The sequence below is a fragment of the Vulpes lagopus genome, chromosome 1 (assembly GCF_018345385.1).
Source record: "Vulpes lagopus strain Blue_001 chromosome 1, ASM1834538v1, whole genome shotgun sequence".
In the NCBI taxonomy this organism is placed as follows: Eukaryota; Metazoa; Chordata; class Mammalia; order Carnivora; family Canidae; genus Vulpes; species Vulpes lagopus.
The window spans coordinates 151,059,942-151,078,445 of NC_054824.1; the positions used below are offsets into that span (position 1 = coordinate 151,059,942).

Below are 18,504 nucleotides of genomic sequence, written 5' to 3' on the forward strand. Positions count from 1 at the left end.
CATGATTTTCCTCCCATTACATTCCACTTAACAAATGCATATGTTTTACAATATCTTTAATAATAATTATTAAACATAGTAAAATACTTCCAAACTTGGCTCATTGCATAATTGTACTTCGAGTGAAAAAAAATTATCTGAAGCCTTGTCAATATGCCACTTCCTCCTCCCCCAGCTTTTAACAGAAGCAGCCTCCAGTGGAATAATCCAAGCTGTGTTCAAGAAGTTGGCAAGTAGGTCCAATTAAATGTGGTTTTACTGTATTCTGGCGTTTGCATATCTAGTTTGCCAAGAAGTAATCTTTCACAAAAAAAAAAAAAAAAATCTGTACTGGCCCAGACACAGCCTGGATGGTGCAATGCATCACATAACTTTACCCCATGACTAAGATAATCTTTCTTTCTTAAATAGCTGTGGAAAACGTATCATACATCCATCATATTCCTATATGAATCACAAAACACCATCCCTTATGGAGCCTCTTACATTTATACATGACAAACTGAAATTCATCTTAATAGCCCTGCTTATTTTAATTATTAAACTCAAAAGGGGTTCGCTTCTAGCCACCTGAGCTCAATGTATTTATTCAGGTGTACTCCAGTCGGATTATCTGAATGGAGCTGTAAATGATCCTATTGACTATTAAATGCCACCGTGTCAAACTGCAGACCTAGGTACCTGCAGCTTAGGGAGGTGAAATGCTTCTCTGAGCTTTACAGATGAAATCCGGGGCCATTCTTTGCTGATGCTTACATGCTCCTGATCCCTTACGGAGGAGCTGACTCCCGTAGCCCCTTCCAGCTAACCAACGCTCTACGTGAACGATCAGCCGTATCCAAAGTCCAGATGGAAAGCTGTCAACAAAGAGACTCCTTCCGCTCTGCCTACTGCATGATTCATCCCTGGCATGAAGACAGGCCCGGAGATGGCCCCACCACCTTGACTCCCATAGGTGAGCCAAGAGCAGAGCACAGGTGCCCATGCCTCGGGTCAGCAGGGAGGGAGCAGGTCAGAAAATGCAGCAAAACGCACAACCTGGCCTTTGTTAGGAACCATCATGAGCTCATTAAAAACACATGCAGAAATGGTTAAACAAAATCCTCTAAACCTTTTACAAAATTGCCAGTCTATTAGAAGGACTGAGCTCACAGCAAACTCTCCTTCCCAATGTGTGCAATGGAGCAGCTAATGTCCTTTGGACTCTTGTCTATGGCACTGAGCGGCGGGGGGGCGGAGGGTGGGGGGGGACTTGTTTGTTTTTGGCTCTTGTTGTTTTTCAACTTTTTTCTAAACCAAACTCTTAAATATATCAACCCAAAGGACCATTTCACCAAACATGTCTTGTTAAAGTCACTGCCTTTTAAAATATCTATGAAAATCATAAAACAAAAAGGAAGGTTTGTGTCATTATATCAAGGGGAGAGAGGAAAAGAGAAAGAGATGTGTGGCACGAATCCTTTTGTGAAGTGGCATTGCATCAAAGTGCAAAGTGGACTCTCTGAAAGGGCTTCTCGACACCCGCTTATGTGGACAGGATGGGTCCTAAGTCTGTTTCAGGCAACAGGGACTCAAAGTTCCCTTATAAGGAACATAGCAGCTTTGCATTCATCGAGTTGTGAACTTGGACCAGGTGCATCTTCCCCTAAAGGGACCTGTTCGCTGTGATACAGTATGACCAGAGTCTGTCCTTGTACCACAAATGGCTCTAACAACATGTAACGTAGTGCATCTGTGATGTGAGGCCGGAGACCGAGATGCTGTAAGCTGTGATCTGGCCTGTGCCACCCTTCCCCTGGTGAGATCGGAGGAATTCATTTAAGTCTCTGGGTAAATCACTTTCGTCTGTGTGCTTCCCTGGGGGAGCTATGCCTGTTTGCTATCATGATGTATATTAATCCTACTGTTGTTCATATTATGACACAAGTGTAGACATGACCTGAAGCTTCGGGCTTGGTCTCTTCAACATTAAGGGGGGAAATATCTGTATTCAACTTAGGTTTTTGGATTAGATAATCAGAGAGTTGAAAAGGCTCTGAGAGCTCTGGCAAAGACACCAACAGTGGGACGTGAGTTATATGAGGTTCGTGTGCGTAAACGTGTGTCCACCTACAAGCCCACCTGGGAATGTGCAATCCTTTCCGTTAGTTACCCTGGTGCTAGAACTTTTTCCGTGTTTCACGTGGCAATTGCTTTCCTCGGGGCCTGCTTAAAATGGAAATAAAGTTGAGACGGTAAGCACTCAGTGGATTAAAATCATAAAAAGCCACACTGAGGGAAAAAAAAAAGCCACATTGGTCAGAAGGCTTTCTGATAAAGAACAAGTTCATCCTGGCGCAACAAATAATCACAATGGTAATAGTGAGGTCACCTCAGACGTACAGGATGCCTTGTTTCTGAGTGTGATGCTTTGCACATCTGCTTGGCATTCCTCTAAGGAAGAAGGTGAGGTGGGTGTTACCACTTTGGTCTTGCAAACGGAGAACCAGAGGTATCAGGGCACGGTTCCTCCCGTGTCATTGGTAGACCTTCCACAACTTTCTCTTCAGGCTTCTTTTCAACAGCTGATGCTGAGAGAAGGAGGTGAGAAACATTCCAAGAACCGAGGCCAATTTTCAGATTAAGTGGAAAACTATTCAATTCTCCCACTTGGGCAGCAAATGAGTTCCGAGGCTCCTGTCTGGCTGCCACCCGGCCATGCCATCATGTTTCTTCTCTCCCTCTCGCACGGCCAGCAACAGCTCTGTCAGCCCTGCGCTCGGTAGCCTGCAAGTAGCAGTGCCTCGTTGTGGTTGAACAAATAACATGTTTTGGAAACCCAAGCAACCCTTTTTGTGGCTGGGAGCAGAGAGGGAGAGCGTGTCAGTCAGCAGAAGAATCCTGCCAGGGTTTCAGCTCTTGGGGAGCCTAAGCAGAGGGCCCGCAACTTGTCCTCCTCTGACACCAGGAGAGAGTGTTCTGCTATAACATTTTTAAAATAGTCGAGAGGATCCAAGTCAGGAAAGGAAATAGTATAACTCCAATCTTGGGTTCAGTTTGTAAATATATATAGCAGACAATGGTAAGCGCAATGGTGGTAGATATATAATTACATAATGCAAATTTGATCCCTTGGGCATAACCAGAATGTTGACTTCGGATTCAGACTCAAAGATGCACCCAGAGCAAGGGACTCAACCTTCGTGCGCTCCTAAAGAAAGGAAAATCTCATGTCTGAAAAGATAGATAGCCAATGGTTTGGGGAATGTATGAAGTGATTGCAAAGTCCTCGGAGCCCCTTGCCTTCCCCTGTGCCTGGCCCTGCACCTGCCTCTCCACTTCCAGGATAAATAAACTGGAAATCACTTTTGCTCCTGCCAGCTCTAAGGTTTTTTTTGTGATTTGAGATTGGTCTCTGTGGAAGCCCATGTTATACGGCAATCTGTAAGGGGTCGGGGGGGGGATATCGGCCACACCAATATAGGTCTTCAAATAATGGAGAATAATTGGACCATGAGATTATTTTCAAATTCTGGACGTTAGATTTCTGCAGTTTGAATAACAAAATTAATTCGTTATTTCAAGAGCAACCAGTCCAGAATGCAAATTTTAAAATTCAGGATACAGATGTAAGCTTGGAATTGAGTTGGTTTGTAATGCCTAAAAGTTCTGTTATTTTTGGAGAGAAAAAAAAATATATATATATTATTAAATAAGAATAATAATATGAGGATTGATTGCCTTTGAGGGCGTTACTTGACTGACTTTTAAATAGAAACACTTCAATCATTAAAATCTTTCCATGCTGGTCAAGCCTACAGACTGCCTGTATTTTGACTCAAGTATTATTTTTACTGCAAGATAAGCACCTTTACAAAGCAAGTTGAACAAACGATGACAAACCCTCCCTCCCTCCCCCTTTTGCACATAAGTGATTCTAGTACCGCTCTGAGGCATCCCTCAAGTAAAATAACATATAAATAGAATGTGAGAAATCACCACATTTTCTAGACTCCACACTTAGTATGAAAAACAAAACTTCACTGTGCCCCAGCATACCCTCTACTTTTGTCTCCTCTTCACTTAAAGATTTCATCCTGTTCCATGTCATTTGTTGTACTAATTCCCCTGAAATAGGAAGTGGCCCCTTCATCCACATGCTCCAGCCTCCCCTCCCTGGAGATGCGTCCTTTGCCGGCGCAGACTGGCAAGTAGGGCCAATCTCAAATGTGGTTTTCATTTCAAGATTGTTGCCATTACTTCAAAATGGTAGAAATTCAGACACGAAACCAACTTGGTTGGAAGATGCATCGGTGCAAGGGTGTCAAAATCACCCCTTGCGTAAAATGTGCTCTTCTATTATTGATAAGAGGCCATGGGGGGAACGGAGAGCAGACTATGTAAAGTATGAATTTTAGTTTGTGTCTCAACAGAAATAAGAACCTGAAGGGATATTCCACGTGCCCCCCTACCTTCAATTTCTTTTGGTTTATTCAGTTGCAAAATCTTAGGGATTTTGAAATCACAAACAAATGCTACACTAAGGGATTATGTATAATATCTAGACTTTGAATGTAAACTTGCACCATTCCTACACACACACACACACACACACACACACACACACACACACACCACCCCGGGCCCATCCTTAAGAGGCTCTCTCTCTCTCAAAGGCAGTTAGTTATGGAAACAACTTTATAAATTTGCTCTTCTTGGGATATGGTTCTGGGCTCAGATTTCTTCAACTTGATGAGGACTTTAAATGACAGAGAAACAGTTTTAAAATAGAGGAAACAGATTTTTTTTTTTACACTACGGACAAATAAATGGCACTGACTTCTATGGCTATGGCTCACAAGCAATACATACTTCTCTTAAGTGTTTTAATTATCCATTATTAGACCATTGTACTTTTCTGAAAATTGTCCAAATAGACATCCTTAGGAAGCATTGTTGTCTCTCTAGTAAACATGAAACAGGCATTTCAGTACTACCAAACAGCTTGTTCATAGAATACATTTCCAAAGAGATGGTCTACAGAAAAGATAGAGGTATATTTTTAGTCTGCTTTTAAAAACCAAGGTAAGAGACTCACATGAAAAGCCTACATGTTCTTCCTTTGACCAAAGATCATTTCAGAGCATTAGCCATACAAAAATGTATCTTTACTAATCCTCTCAAAGGTAAAGTACACACTGCATTGAGGACGATTCTTTAAATGAAGTGAATATATCCTTATTTACAAATATTTTAAGTAATACATATATTTTAATCACATAGGGTTAAGATGCATTCTTTTAAGCCCGGTCATATATCAAAGCTAGCACCAGCCTGGCACAGCACACAGAAATAAGCCTATGCCATTCTTTCAAGTGCAGTACTGTTCTCTATGCATTATGTACGGAAACAACAGATTTAATCTACCCTATAAATGCTTACTAATATTTGAATACATTTTCCATGCACCACTTCGTGTTAACTACAAATATACTTCTTAAAAACTTCAATATTTAGGCCAATATGACTTCTTAAATTCCTCGATAGCCAATATGAAACATGCAGACTGACATTTAATAAAAACGACTTGATTTAATGATTAACTACAGAGATTATGACAAACTGTAAATAAGTCATTTCCGTGAATGGACTCTCTATGGGTGTCACACGGCCTCTCAAAGCCACTCTAAATATCCTCACTGAAACTGTTACTCACTAATGCGCTACATTTTAAAGCCAAATTGGGTTTTCACTCTTCTCTTGCCAAAGGAACTAGAGAGAATGCTTCCTATAGCAAAATGCAAGCTCCACTGCAAACCCATTCCTAAAGATTAGAGAGGGAGAGAGCCTGAAAATTCAAGAAAAATTTCAGTTTTCAAGAAATTGTTTTGTAAAGTACCCTGCAAGCCAAGGAAAATACCGTGCTCACATAAACCCAGCAATTGTGATCAACAGTAAACTAGCAAATGTAAAAACAGAATCAGAAAAGTTAACTGGTAAATCCATCTCTCTCAAAAAAAAAAAATCTGATTTCAAGTGCTTGAATATTTTAGGAAAAAGCTACTCTGTGAGCCAGAGTTATTTGGATAATTACCTGAACAATTTAGTGTAATAAGGCATTTGGGCTTAAGAGAGAAACTTTTTCAGCTACTGTTTCATTTTTATGACATCACCCTTTCTCGTTACAATGCTTTAAATTTAAAGAGTTCAGCTTCGTTAACAAGAAACTACAAAAATTGGTAATACTCGTTAAGAGGTCAGTTTGCAAAAATATCGAAAGTTTAATTTCTAAAATGTCTCTGAAAATAAATTACTATTTCTAACCTCCCAGCCCCAAGTGACATCAATAAGCTCTGATTGCTTTTGCTTAACCCTTCATGATATTAAGAAATCTAAGGAGTAGGGAGGCTGGAAACATGTTTCATTCTCATCTAACTGAACCGACTGGAAGTCCACAGATAGGTAGTTCTACATTTTAGACCAAAGGAGCACATACGAAGATATTTTGCCACATTTTGTAGGCGAAAGGTAGAAAAATGTTAACATAAGGGCCAAAATCTTGTCAGTGTAATAACCTTGGACTAGAGCCAAAATGAAACTCCTAAAAGCTATTTGCTGTAAAGAGACAATAATAAAACTATTGCGTTATTTTTTCAAATGGTATCATCTCTAGCATTTTAATGGCAAATGATTGTACTGAAAACGACTGAGCTCTTCTGTCCTGGATTTCAAAACTCACACTTACTCGATTCACTGTATTTATCAGCAATTTCAAGCATTGTATAACAGTTAGACAAAAACTTAGATTAAATCTAAAATTATCTGAGTTTCCTAACCAGAGGTATATAAAAGTTTCCTGGATCATATTAGAAATCCAAGAATGTTTGAAGCTTTACCGGAATGTAGTCATGCAATACAGGAAATTTTGAGATCTTAGGACTTTTTTCTAAATTCTTATCTGATACAAAGGGACTTGTAAAGTCTAATTTTTGTATACTTGTGTTTCATTGCTGAAACTTGTAAGAGTCAGGGATTTTTAAGTAGCATTACTTCGTGGGTAAAAGACTCAACTGTTTTCTTTGATGACAGTTCAAAACAAAAGATTTCCTTGAAAAATTAATATTTTGGCCATTTTACTGTGCACCATCATGTCATTTTAATACAGTGTTCACCTTTTCCTAGGCTTCCAATAACCCATTTACAGGTAATCATGACAAGTCTGTTAAAGAAAAATCTCAACTTGATTGACCTATTAATCTGATAACATAATTAACTAGAAAGGAAATCCAAAACCAGTATCCTTAACATTATATATACTTCTCGGATATTCCCTAGGGTAGAACTAGCACAATGCTGGACTCACACTGATCTAAGGCATAACTGATTATCTAAAAAAAACAGATGGTTTCAAAAGTAAATGAAATCACATAGTTAAAATACACTTAGACATCAGCCAGATGTCAAAGGGGGGGATCAATCTGAATGGTTTCCAACATGATTACATGACAAATTAATTTCCTTTTTCTTTGAAATGTAGTAAATGAACAAGTGATTCCTTCACTTCTCTTAACAAGTGTAGTGATTTGTGTACTTAATATTCCATTCGTTCTAGTTTTGCAAGGAATGTTTTAAGAAGTTATTTCTTCCAAGTCACATGTCAAAATACTATTCTTATAATCATATCCGGCTAAGTTTAGGACAATGCTCTTCATTTTAAATTAGATGCCAGTCAGTGAAACTAAATGATAACTCTCAACATCTTCAGACAACTTTTGAGGTACTCTGACCAGTTACCACAGGAACATGAGATCCACCCTCTCCACCCTGCCCCCACCTCCAGCCCTTTTTAAAAATAAGCCTGTTTTAACTGCTGAAGAAATAATTTCGTGGAGCCCTTTCACGTGAAACGTTTGGTTGGTTAAAACCAAGTGTGAGCTCCATGTGATAGAAATCCTGCTTGGACAACAACAGAAAAGGAAACACAGGGATTCCAAATAGTGAATTATTGATGGTGCTCTATGATCAAAAAAAAAAAAAAAATCTTTTTAGATTCCCATCCCCAGCCACCCGGGAGCTTATGAGTGTGTTTTGAAGCCCTGGACCTCATTTCCCACTTCTTCTACAGAAGCTAAGAATGTTCACATTACTATTGGCCACGTAATATGAATGTATTTTGTTTGACGGTAGTCATGTAAAAGCGTATCTTTTAAGGCTGGAAGTCATGGGGCAGATGAGCATCAGGATTTTACAAAAGCGCACACACTGTCCAGCACATGTGTGTTCTCCCTGTCAATTCTGTCAATCGGCAGCGTTTCTCACCCTGACGCACCCAAGGAGCCCATCATTTAGTCTGGATGATAGCATTAGGGTCCAGAAGTCCTTGAGATTGCATTTGCAAAGTAAAAACTTTGTGAGAGTTACAAGTTGGGAACTTCTGAGCTCTCCCAGCAACGGAAAGGATGCATACAGCCAATCTTCAACAATCGAATGCCTGCTAATTTGATTGCCTAGAATTCCAGTCATTAGCCAAGCAATCTTCCGAATTAAGACATCCGGTCTCCTTCAATCTTCCACTTACCCCAGAACACAGAATAGGTCTGACCGGTCAACTTAGGACAAAATTACCCATGAAAATGACTTGGGGTGTACATATGAGGAGCTGGTGGCACAGCGTGTTAGGGAAAACCCCCACTGCCACCTGAAGTTCTGGAGGTTCATGGGTTTCTAGGGAATGAATGATCTTAACATTCTTGATCTAGGTGCTAGAAAACGGGTCACATTTTTAAAATGTGCGTTAGTATCTTAAATGATTGAGAGCCAAAATGTTTGCACATTTCCACCGGAGTGAGTTAAGGCATCCTAACAATTTCATAAACCCGGGACAGGGTGGATATTGAAAATAACGACGCCCCGTACAATGCATACTGAAGATCCACGTAGTCCATAATCACAATGAAAATAACACACACGAGGTTCTCAGTTCATATAATTTATTGCAGTTAGCACACAGTTTAAAAATTCACCAACACACCAATAGTACAAAACTAAACAGCATTATAAGTTATTCCCCCCTCAGGAAAATAAAACATACTATGATTGTCAAAGCTAGATGTCAGTCTAAGGTTTAGAACAAAGGAAGAATGTGAAACTAATAAAAGGAAAAAGCAATCACTCACAATGACCACAAAAAAGAAAATCCAAAAGAAAGTCCGTTTTCTCAGACATTGATTGTCTCTTCTAAATTAATAAAAATTATTTTAACATAAACTGTATTTAAAAAAAAAACTAAAAACTCTTCAAGTAACTAAAAATAATGCTCCAAGGCCATTTTCACAGCTTTTTTTGTTTGTTTGTTTGCTTTAAATGCCATTACAGCCAAATTAACACACATTTGACCAAATATTTCCAAAACAGTCCAGCAACACACAATGGAGTTTTCCATTCAGTATCTTAAGCACAAAAATAGGCTATGTTTACAGTAGTTAAGGCGATCAAATTTTAAACAAAAGCAATTAAAAAAAAAAAAAAAGGGAAAAACAGCAAACGTTTTCCATGCTACTCCCATAGACCTTATTTGTAAGTGCAAGACAGGAAAACAAACACTGTGCAAAATGCTTTTGCCCTGCGTGTTGGTCATGAAAACCACACATTGGGCTGCAGCCTCTGCTGCCCCGATACACAGAGTCCACTAACCCCCTTCCCCACCTAACCCACGTCAATCAAGGCAGTCCAGTCCTTTCAGCCCGGGGCTTTTTCAGTCCATAGAATCTTTTCATGAGTTTAGGGGGGGGGGGGGGAATGAAGGGGAGGGAGAGAGGGAGGGAGGGAGGGAGGGTGGGTAGGTGGGTGAGGGAGAAGGAAGAAAAAGAGAAGGGGAGCCCCCCAAAAAAATCCCCCCCCCCAAAAAAAGAAAAGAAGAAGAGAGAGAATGACCTATTGTCAATTTGTGCAGTAGTTACTCTAAAAATGCTCAACTGGGTAAATGTGTACACCTAAACTTTTGAGCTGGCATGGGTTTTGTGCAATTAGAAGTTTGTTATAAATGCACACTGCACATGCAAATCTTTAAGCCGTTTGTAAACATTTATATTTTCCTTGTTATGTAGCGAAGTTATCAATTTGCAGCTTAAGTTTTTATTCAGCTTAACAGTTTCAACTTAAGGACAGTGGGAAAGTCAATTTAAATTATATAAAATAAAAATAAAAACAGTGCATTTACGTTCTTCATAACACCAGTTTTTTTCCCCAAACGGTGCTATTTTTTTTCTAAGGAAATTAAATAATTTTAAACTCACTCGTTAAAGTTATACAATGCAAACAAAGACAAAAAATATATTGAAACTCATGCATTTCTGTAGCGTTAATATTTACTTTTCAAGACTCAACTAAGAGCATCAACACAACCTGTCAAGTTCTTTGACACCCCCCCCAGCCCGTGTAATCAGTTACAGTATACAAGAACAGTAATTCACATTTTTCAACACACAGTTCAACACTGCTGAAGCTGCAATATCCTTTTTCATCCCAAGCAAACCTTCACAAAGACAGCGTCCCAGTGATCCCAGTGTACTTTCAGAATTTCTCTCATTGGGAACCGTCAGAAAACCAGAAGTTGCCACAGAAAGTTTTAAGTCAACTGCTTGTTTAAAAATAGATAATCCAGCATTTCAGAAATTTTCCATTTGGGTCTAAAAGCATTCAGGTTTCCAACAGCCAGAAAAGATTCATGCAATTTGTGACATATAAAGAGGCTAAGAAAACTGGAGGGAATTTCTACTCTGAAAAGGAAAAAACAAAAACCCAAACAAAACCAAAACAAAACAAAAACACAAAACCAAAACAAAGTGGAAAGAGAGAGAGAGAGAGAGAGAGAGAGCGCTCAGAAGACAATGCAGTGTCGACAAAATTAAGCCCTGTGAAAGCATCTTGTGATAGGACGAGTTGTTTCCAAGGTTCTTATTGGCTTCCTTCCCCTACCCCCTCGAAAGAAAAAGCCCTCTCTAGTCTCCGACTTGCTCGAAAGTCTCTTTTACCAGAATGCTAAATTAGTGAGAGTCTCATGCTACTCTAAAGTGCAAAACCGAGTTAACACCCCGACGTTTTAGTTCCAGGAAACAAGGCTGCTTTTAGACCGTACCACAACTAGATAGAGATCTATGTATATATATGTATATATATATATATTATTTATATATATATAAAATTATTTCCAGAGTTCTTGAGAGCTATCTTCTAAGGTCCAGTCTCTGACAGTGGGCAAGCTCAGGGCTTCGCTTTTGACAGACAAGGAGTTCACCAACTCACAGTGGAACTTGCGGATGTGTCTGTACAGGTCCCCGGACTGCGTGAACCTGCGCTCGCACCACTTGCAGGCGTGCGGCTTCTCGCGCGTGTGCACCACGGCGTGGCGGCTCAGGTTGTGCGAGTACTGGAAGCTCTTGCCGCACTGCGTGCACGTGTAGGGCTTCTCGCCCGAGTGAGTCCTCTCGTGGCGCTTGAGCGTGTACATGCACGAGAAAGTCTTGCCACACAGCGAGCAGGTGGGCACGTTGACGTCGGCGGCCGGCTTGCTGCGTAGCCCGTCCTGCTCGCGGAAGTGCGTGCTCAGGTGGATCTGCAGGATGTGTGGGCTGGGGAAGACCTTGTTGCACAGCGGGCACATGAAGATCTGGCCGGCCGGGCTCAGGATGTTGGACACGTAGGGCAGCAGGCTGCTCTCCATGCCGCCCTCCACCGGGCCGCGCTCAGCGTCCGGGGTCATCATCTCGTCGTCGCTGGCTTTGTCGTCGCGCTCGAGCTCCCTCAAGACCGAGTCCTCCCTCAGCGGAGCCAGGTGGGCCGGCTCATACTGTACCCTGGCGTTAGTGCTCACACTCTCTTTCACAGCGCTATGTTCCATGTCATAGTCATTAGTGCCAACCTCGCTCTCCTCACAGGAAGCCTCTTTCTCCACCTTCACCTGCACCAGGTTGCTTCTCAGCACGTCCTGTGAAGAGAAATAAGAGCTGTTCAGATTTTCAACTCCCGAAAGGCTGGACTTGACAGACAGGTCCAGCACACAGTCAACATCTGCCGAATCCCTCACGGAGGTGACAGACCTCTGGGACAAAGACTCTGTGGAGCTGCAGGGGCTGGCGACTGTTTTTCCAGCTGCTGTGGCGTGTGGCTCGGCCTCCCCGCCTGCCGGGGGGATGCCTGCCGAGTCGGAGGGCAAGCGCATCCACATGTTCCCGGGCTCGGCCGCCAAGTCCCTTTTGCTGGGCAGGAGGTTCAGTTTTTCGTCTTCGCCCTCGTCCTCGTCGCTGGGCAGATCGCCGGCCATGTGGCTGCTGCCGTCCGAGAGGCTCTCAACTTTGTCCGAGCAACTGGAGGCATCTTCCTCCTTCTTGGTGCTGTCTGCCTCCGTGGTGGCTTTCTCTTTCAGCTTCTTTTTGCACACTTTGACAATGTCATACATGTGGAGATAACTGGCAGCTGCTAGCACGTCTTCAATGGGCAAGTCTTTGAACTGGAGTTTCCCTTCATACATGAATTCAAGCAGGAGAGCGAAAGCCGGGGCTGTAACAATGTCGCTGTTCAGATGAACAATGTCTCTTTTGTCCAGCTGGTCCTTGTAAAAGAGGTGGAAATACATGCTGCATGAAGCCAGTACAGCTCGGTGCGCGCGGAACTGGGCATCTCCCACCAGAACAGTGCAGTCACAAAGGAAGCCCTGATGCCTCTGCTCGCTCAGACACTGCAGCAAATGTCTACTGTGGTCTGGAAACTCCATACTGTCTTCATAACCTGGGGAGAGAGAGAGTTCTCATGAGAGCCTGCTCAGGAACAACTTTCCAGTGCTTTAGCCCCGTGCAAAAAAAAAAAAAAAAAAAGATAGTGACAGTGATTCGGCTCTGGCCGCCCGAGGTACCAGTCCCTGAATTTTAATCAGGCTCTGACCCGGGGACTACCAGATGACTCGCACAAAACCTAAACGTGAGAAGGGGGAAAGAAAAAATAAAGTGCACTTTTCAAACTTGCTCGTCCCAGCCCAACAGTCCCTGACGCATCTCCACCTTCTTGGAACTTTCAGGCAAGTTTTAAAAGTCTTAATTTCAGTGCAGTCTCTCACCGAGATTAAGAATTGAGATCTCTTTCAGAAGAAGTGAACCTACTCATCAAATCATGTCCCACAAAACCTACAACACAGCTTTAATTTCAAAGGGAACAGCACATAGAACGGACAAAGAAAAGTCCCAAACACATTCTATAAGATTCACAAAACTTGTTCGACCGTCCTTTTTATTTTATTACTTTGGATACATGACTGCACTTAGCACAATTTTAACACACACACTGGCTGAATCAAGGAGGAAAAAAATGAAATCGCATAATTAGCCCAGAAATTAGCAAACAACTCACTTTTAAAGTCAGAGTGTTACAACAACAAAAGCCCTGTGTATAAAAACAGATGTTAATGCCTTAGGATTTGCAGGTAGAGCACACATGTACGAGATCAGAAAGAGCTACACCAACAGATGGAAAAGATCATCTTTACTATGAACAAATCCAAATATTTTTTAAATGAATTGAAGGAAAAAAACAGTAACATTTCTTTGTAAAATCTGTATATCCAGAATATTAGGAACCAGAAGGGCTTCTCTTAACTCTGCAAATTCTCATCTAAACTTTGATCCGGTGCAAAGCAAATGAATTCCATACTGAAATTATTTCAAACTTTTAAATGAAGGCATATCGTATTCAAATGAAACTCAAAAGCTGTACAGGTTCAACACCCCCCCCCCCAAAAAAAAAAGCCTTGCAAGAAAAAGAGAAACTATTTTTTTTTCTGACTCTGCCTTACCTCATTCAACAGAAAATACTTTGTTTCAATAAAACTTGATATATTTTGTTTTCCCACTAGCTTCTATTCTTTCAAATCTGCATTGCTGCCCTTGTTTTCTGGTGAAGGAGGGTGAAATGGAGGGAGAGGAAAGGCGAAGATGTACAAAGGGTCAAAATTCAACTCCTTTAAAAAAAAAAAAAAAATCAAGAAAACGCGACTTCCCCTTTCCTGTGACCAGAAGCGAGGTTCCACACCGACCATCTCAGAGAGTGCATTTGGGGAACGGACACATAGCAATTTAATATTCCAGAAATTACCTCCCTTTCTCTCCACTTTGTCCAAGATGGACTAAACTTTCATCCTAGCCCCCAAATACCTTCCGCACGATGCCACCGCTAGAATAAACCAAGATTTACAATACAATCACTTTAAGTGCCCCACAGCTAACATCAATCCTAATCCTTGAGAGGGCTAAAAATAAAGATTGGAGGGCAGCTCACAAGGTAGCCGTGATCAAATTAGGAGGCTGGGAGGACAGAGAGGGCCGAAGAAGGAAGCTTATAAACATCTGATCCAGCTGACTGTGGCCATATGGCAGCTGCTGCCCAGATAAAGAGATTAAGAATAGAGGAGTGCGATTACAGCTGTCTGGCCAATTCAGGCAGCTCAAATCTACAAGTTCTAAATTAGTCGCTAACACAAAAACTCCTGCAAATAATTATTGTTATGCTGAAATAAAAGCTCTCTTAAATATATATTTGAAAGAGAAATGAGGAAACCAGTCAAACTATTCTCCTGGGGACAAAAGTTTTTTTTTTTCCCCCTTTTTAAAAAACCTTCGGTTTCAAAGGCACTACAGCTGTATGTTTCAGCAGTGCTGCTGAATGTTTTGAAGAATAAAGTTTCACAGTGGAATTAATTACACAACAATCTAGCTTCTTAACTAGAATAATCTTCTCATATAAGTTTGAATGCTGGATTCCAGACAGTTTACTATTTCTCTCCCCCCTCTACCCCAGAAGCAAAAGGAATCTAAATAGCAGTGAACAACAACAAAAAGCATTTTAATCCCAAGTGATCTCAAAAAGCAACATCTCAAAGCCTTTCTTAACATTTCAAAACTTGAAATATTTCTGTGTATTAAAGTTATTTACTTGCTCGAGCAAAAGGGATAAAAATTAAAACTACACAAGCCCAAGACTTTCAACTCCAATAAGATGTTCATTTAATACTCGGTTTCATATATTATTCCTAAACTGGGTTAGAAAAGTAATGTGATTTTTTTAATTAAATCAACAAAACACCAAAACAGAAATATGCTCAATCTAATCTCTTGCTACTCCTACCTTTAGGACACATAAACCTGATTAAGTCCTTTCCTCTGGGTCTCGCTGGCTCCAGGTCTGTTACATCGGTGGAAAAAAAGCGGACTAAGAGAGACAGATGCAAAGTGGAGATGATGTTAGAGAGGAATAAGATACCTTCTCCACCACAGATCCGCACACACTAACTCCCTGTCTGTGTGTTAGAATAAAAGGCTGAGGGATGGCAGGCTGTCAGCTGCTCTGACATCATGTTCAGATGGAAATGCTACCTCCAGCTGTGCTCCTTTTAATGCCATATGCTACTCCTCTACACTCCTGCCACCAGCTTTTTCTTAGGAGAACTTTTCTCTTCTGTTAGTATAAACAAAATACTTCAAAGTCTCCCTTTTTTTCCAAACTTTCTAACAGAAAGAAATTGAAAAACTCAGCATATGGAGTTCTACTGTATTTATGGAATAGCAACACTTCTGTCTTAAGTTGGTGGACTGGCTCACATACTGACAGCACACTCAAGCCACGGTGCTATTCAGGAAATCCAGATTCACTTTTATTCAACTCCAACGTTTAGTTTCAAAGGCAGCTTAGGGATATTTTTAAACCAACCCAATTGACATCTCCAGTCCCATTTCAACATTATTACGGTACTTTCATTTTTTTTTTTTTTCCACCAAGATAATGGCATACATGTCTCAATGCTGGGAGACTATACATAACTATTACTACAGCCGGGTTCACCTTATTATTTCCCTCTTAATTTTAACTATTTATCTCCTACAACCTACTCAATAAAATTTCTCACATTGCCACTACATGCAAATTTCAACTCTCACTATCAACAAGGTGAAACTGCACTTTCTGAAATCCTGGAAAGTACTTCAGTTCAATGAGACAAATTAATAAACTGATACAACCTGCTACGGCCGCTTAAAATGAACACTGCACCTGCATATCTGATCTGACTCTCCGCTCAGGGAGAAAAAAAAAAAAAAAAAAAAAGCAGAACTTTGTCTTCCCCTTGATCTGTGTCCCATAACAATCTTTTTTTGGGTCACTCTGTAATGTTTCGTGATCACAAGAAAACCTTTCAGCTTTCAGTTAGAAGGAGGGGGGCAAGTCTAGTAAGTTTGGGAACTTTTCAGCTCGACTTTGTGGGTCTTTTTCTAATGGCTGATGAAATCATAACGTAACCCGGGCTGGGCTGCCCCGCGCCCTGCAAGGTGCTGCGACATCTGTGAATGTCAACGCCGTCCCCGCGCACTCGGGAGGGTGCGGCGCAGCGAAGGCCCGAGGCGCGAGCGTCGCAGCCCTGCTGGTCACCGCCGGGTCCTGCCCCGAAAACCGCGGCGGAGTCCACCAGTAACAAAACCCAGCGCCTCCGTCCAGTCCTCCTCGCTTGGCCGAAGTCACAGACCTAACTTTCCCTAACTTCGCGGCGAATGACATAAGGACGGGCGCCTATGGCGGGAGGCACTCTTCGGGAGCCACACAACCTACTCTCCACAAATGCCCTCGCCCCATTCCAACATATCAGACATTAATCACCCCATTTACCCAGTGGGTGGGGGGTGAGTGACAGTTTAATGAGTCCCAAGCACCGCAATGGGCCAGCGACTCCCACCCCACACATCAAGCCCTTCGCAGTCCTCTACCGCGGGGTCCAGGGGCGGACCGTGAGGCTGGGCTTCTGTTTCTCCCGAGGGTGGGGGCGAGGGCGCGGAGTGGGGCCGGGGTGGGGTGGGGTGGGGTGGGGTGGGGAAGAAATGCAAATCCCCACGTAGTTCGCCGTGCATAAAACACACGGGGAAAGAGGAAGGTTAAACCACAGGGAAGGAGGTGGAGGGCGGAGAGCCGGTGCAGCAGGAAAACACCTTCCACAGCAGACGAGAAAACAGACCCGGGTCACGGCAACAACAAAAGAAAAGTCGTAAGAAGCAGCCCGCGGGAGGAGGGTGGCTGCTACCGCTTCCCCGACGCCGCGGCGCGCGAGCCCCCGGGGCCTCCCGGCAACTGCACCAGCCCGGGAGGGGGGGCCCCTCCCCCGCCGGCCCCCTCCCCCCCGGGCGCCACTGCAGCTGCACCGGTCCCCGGAGCCGCGGCCGTCCCGGGCGCCGCTGCAGCTGCGGCGGCTCCCAAGCCCCCCTCCCCCAGCCCGCCGCCCTCCGCACCCGGGAGGCGCCGCCGCAGCTGCACGGGCCGGGAGCCCGCCCCGCGCCGCAGCTGCACCGGCCGCGGGGAGGGGGGGCGGGGGGCCGCGGCGCGGAGCCGGCGAGCCCGCACCCCGCCCGACCCCGCAGCTGCGGCGGCCCCGTCCCCGCGCCCGGCCTCCCGCAGCTGCGCCGCCCCCCGCCGCCCCAGCCGCTCCGAGCACACAAACTAAACTCCACTCGCGGGGGCGCCCCCGGCCCGGCCCGCCCTCCGCCCGCCCCGGCCGGGCCCGGGCCGCACAGCTGGCGCCCCCCGCCCGCCAGGGGGGCCGGGCGCGGAGGGGGCGCCGGGTCAGGGGCCGGGGCGGGCGCCGGCACTCACACGGAGCGGCCCTAAGTCACCGCGTCCCCGCCGCCGCCGCCGCCGCCGCCGCCGCCGCCGCGTCCTCCGCCTCCTCCTCCTCTTCCTCCCGGCCGCCGCCGCCGCCGCCGCCGCCGGACTTGGTGGGCTTCCTCCTCCTCTGGCCCCCCTCCCTCCCGGCCCCCCCGCCCCCCAATCCCGGCTCCGTCGCCCGCTCCCCCCTGCCCCCTCCCTCCCTCCCACCCACCCCCGCTGGCAGCCGGAGGAGCGCGGCGGAGCGAAGAGGGCCCCACTCTCAACGGCTCCCCATGGCAGCAGCCCAGCGGCGGCCGCAGCCTGCCAGACACAGCGAGGGAGCGAGCGAGGGAGCGAGCGCGGAGCCGCCGGCCGGGGAGGGGGGGCGGGGAGGGGGGGCGGGCGGGGGAGGGGGAGGGGAGGGGGCGGGAGGACGCACCACGCACGCACGCGGCGGCGCCGGCCAGATGTTCCCCCCGCCCGGCCTCGGCCCGCCCCTCTCCTCCCCCTGCCTCCCTCCCTCCCGGCGTCGGGCCCCTGCGATTGACCGTAAGCGGCTGGACCGGCGCTCCCCGCCCGCCCCCAGCGCGCAGCCTCCTCCAATGGGAGGGCGGCCTCGCGGGAGGGCGGGGGGAGTGGCGGGCGACCGTCGGACTGACAGGAGGGCGCAGCCAATGGGCGAGGCGGGCCGGAGCTGCCGCTCGCGCGTGCCAATCGCGGGCAGGAGCTGCTGCGGTGGGCGGGGCCCGGGCGGGCGGGGGGCCGGTAGCGAGGCGGCGCGGGGCGGAGTCCTCGGGCGCAGCGGCGGTGGCGGCAGCGGCGCCCCTCTGGGTGACTTGGCCGTGAGAAAGTGAA

At 45.0% G+C, this 18,504-nt stretch overlaps 1 protein-coding gene across 2 annotated transcripts; it reads right to left on the minus strand.

The window, feature by feature from the left end:
- Positions 1-8,952: 8,952 nt before the first annotated feature.
- Positions 8,953-17,811, minus strand: ZBTB18 (zinc finger and BTB domain containing 18). 2 transcript variants are annotated; one of them, XM_041764872.1, is made up of 2 exons: positions 17,656-17,811; positions 8,953-12,765 (listed from the first exon to the last, which is right to left on the minus strand). In XM_041764872.1, exon 2 carries the CDS (start codon positions 12,749-12,751, stop codon positions 11,183-11,185), a length of 1,569 nt encoding a protein of 522 aa, XP_041620806.1. In that variant the 5' UTR covers positions 12,752-12,765; positions 17,656-17,811; the 3' UTR covers positions 8,953-11,182. The 2 variants fall into 2 exon arrangements, with proteins under 2 accessions (XP_041620806.1, XP_041620800.1); XM_041764866.1 differs by lacking the exon at positions 17,656-17,811 and adding an exon at positions 15,151-16,949.
- Between the last annotated feature and the right edge of the window lie 693 nt (positions 17,812-18,504).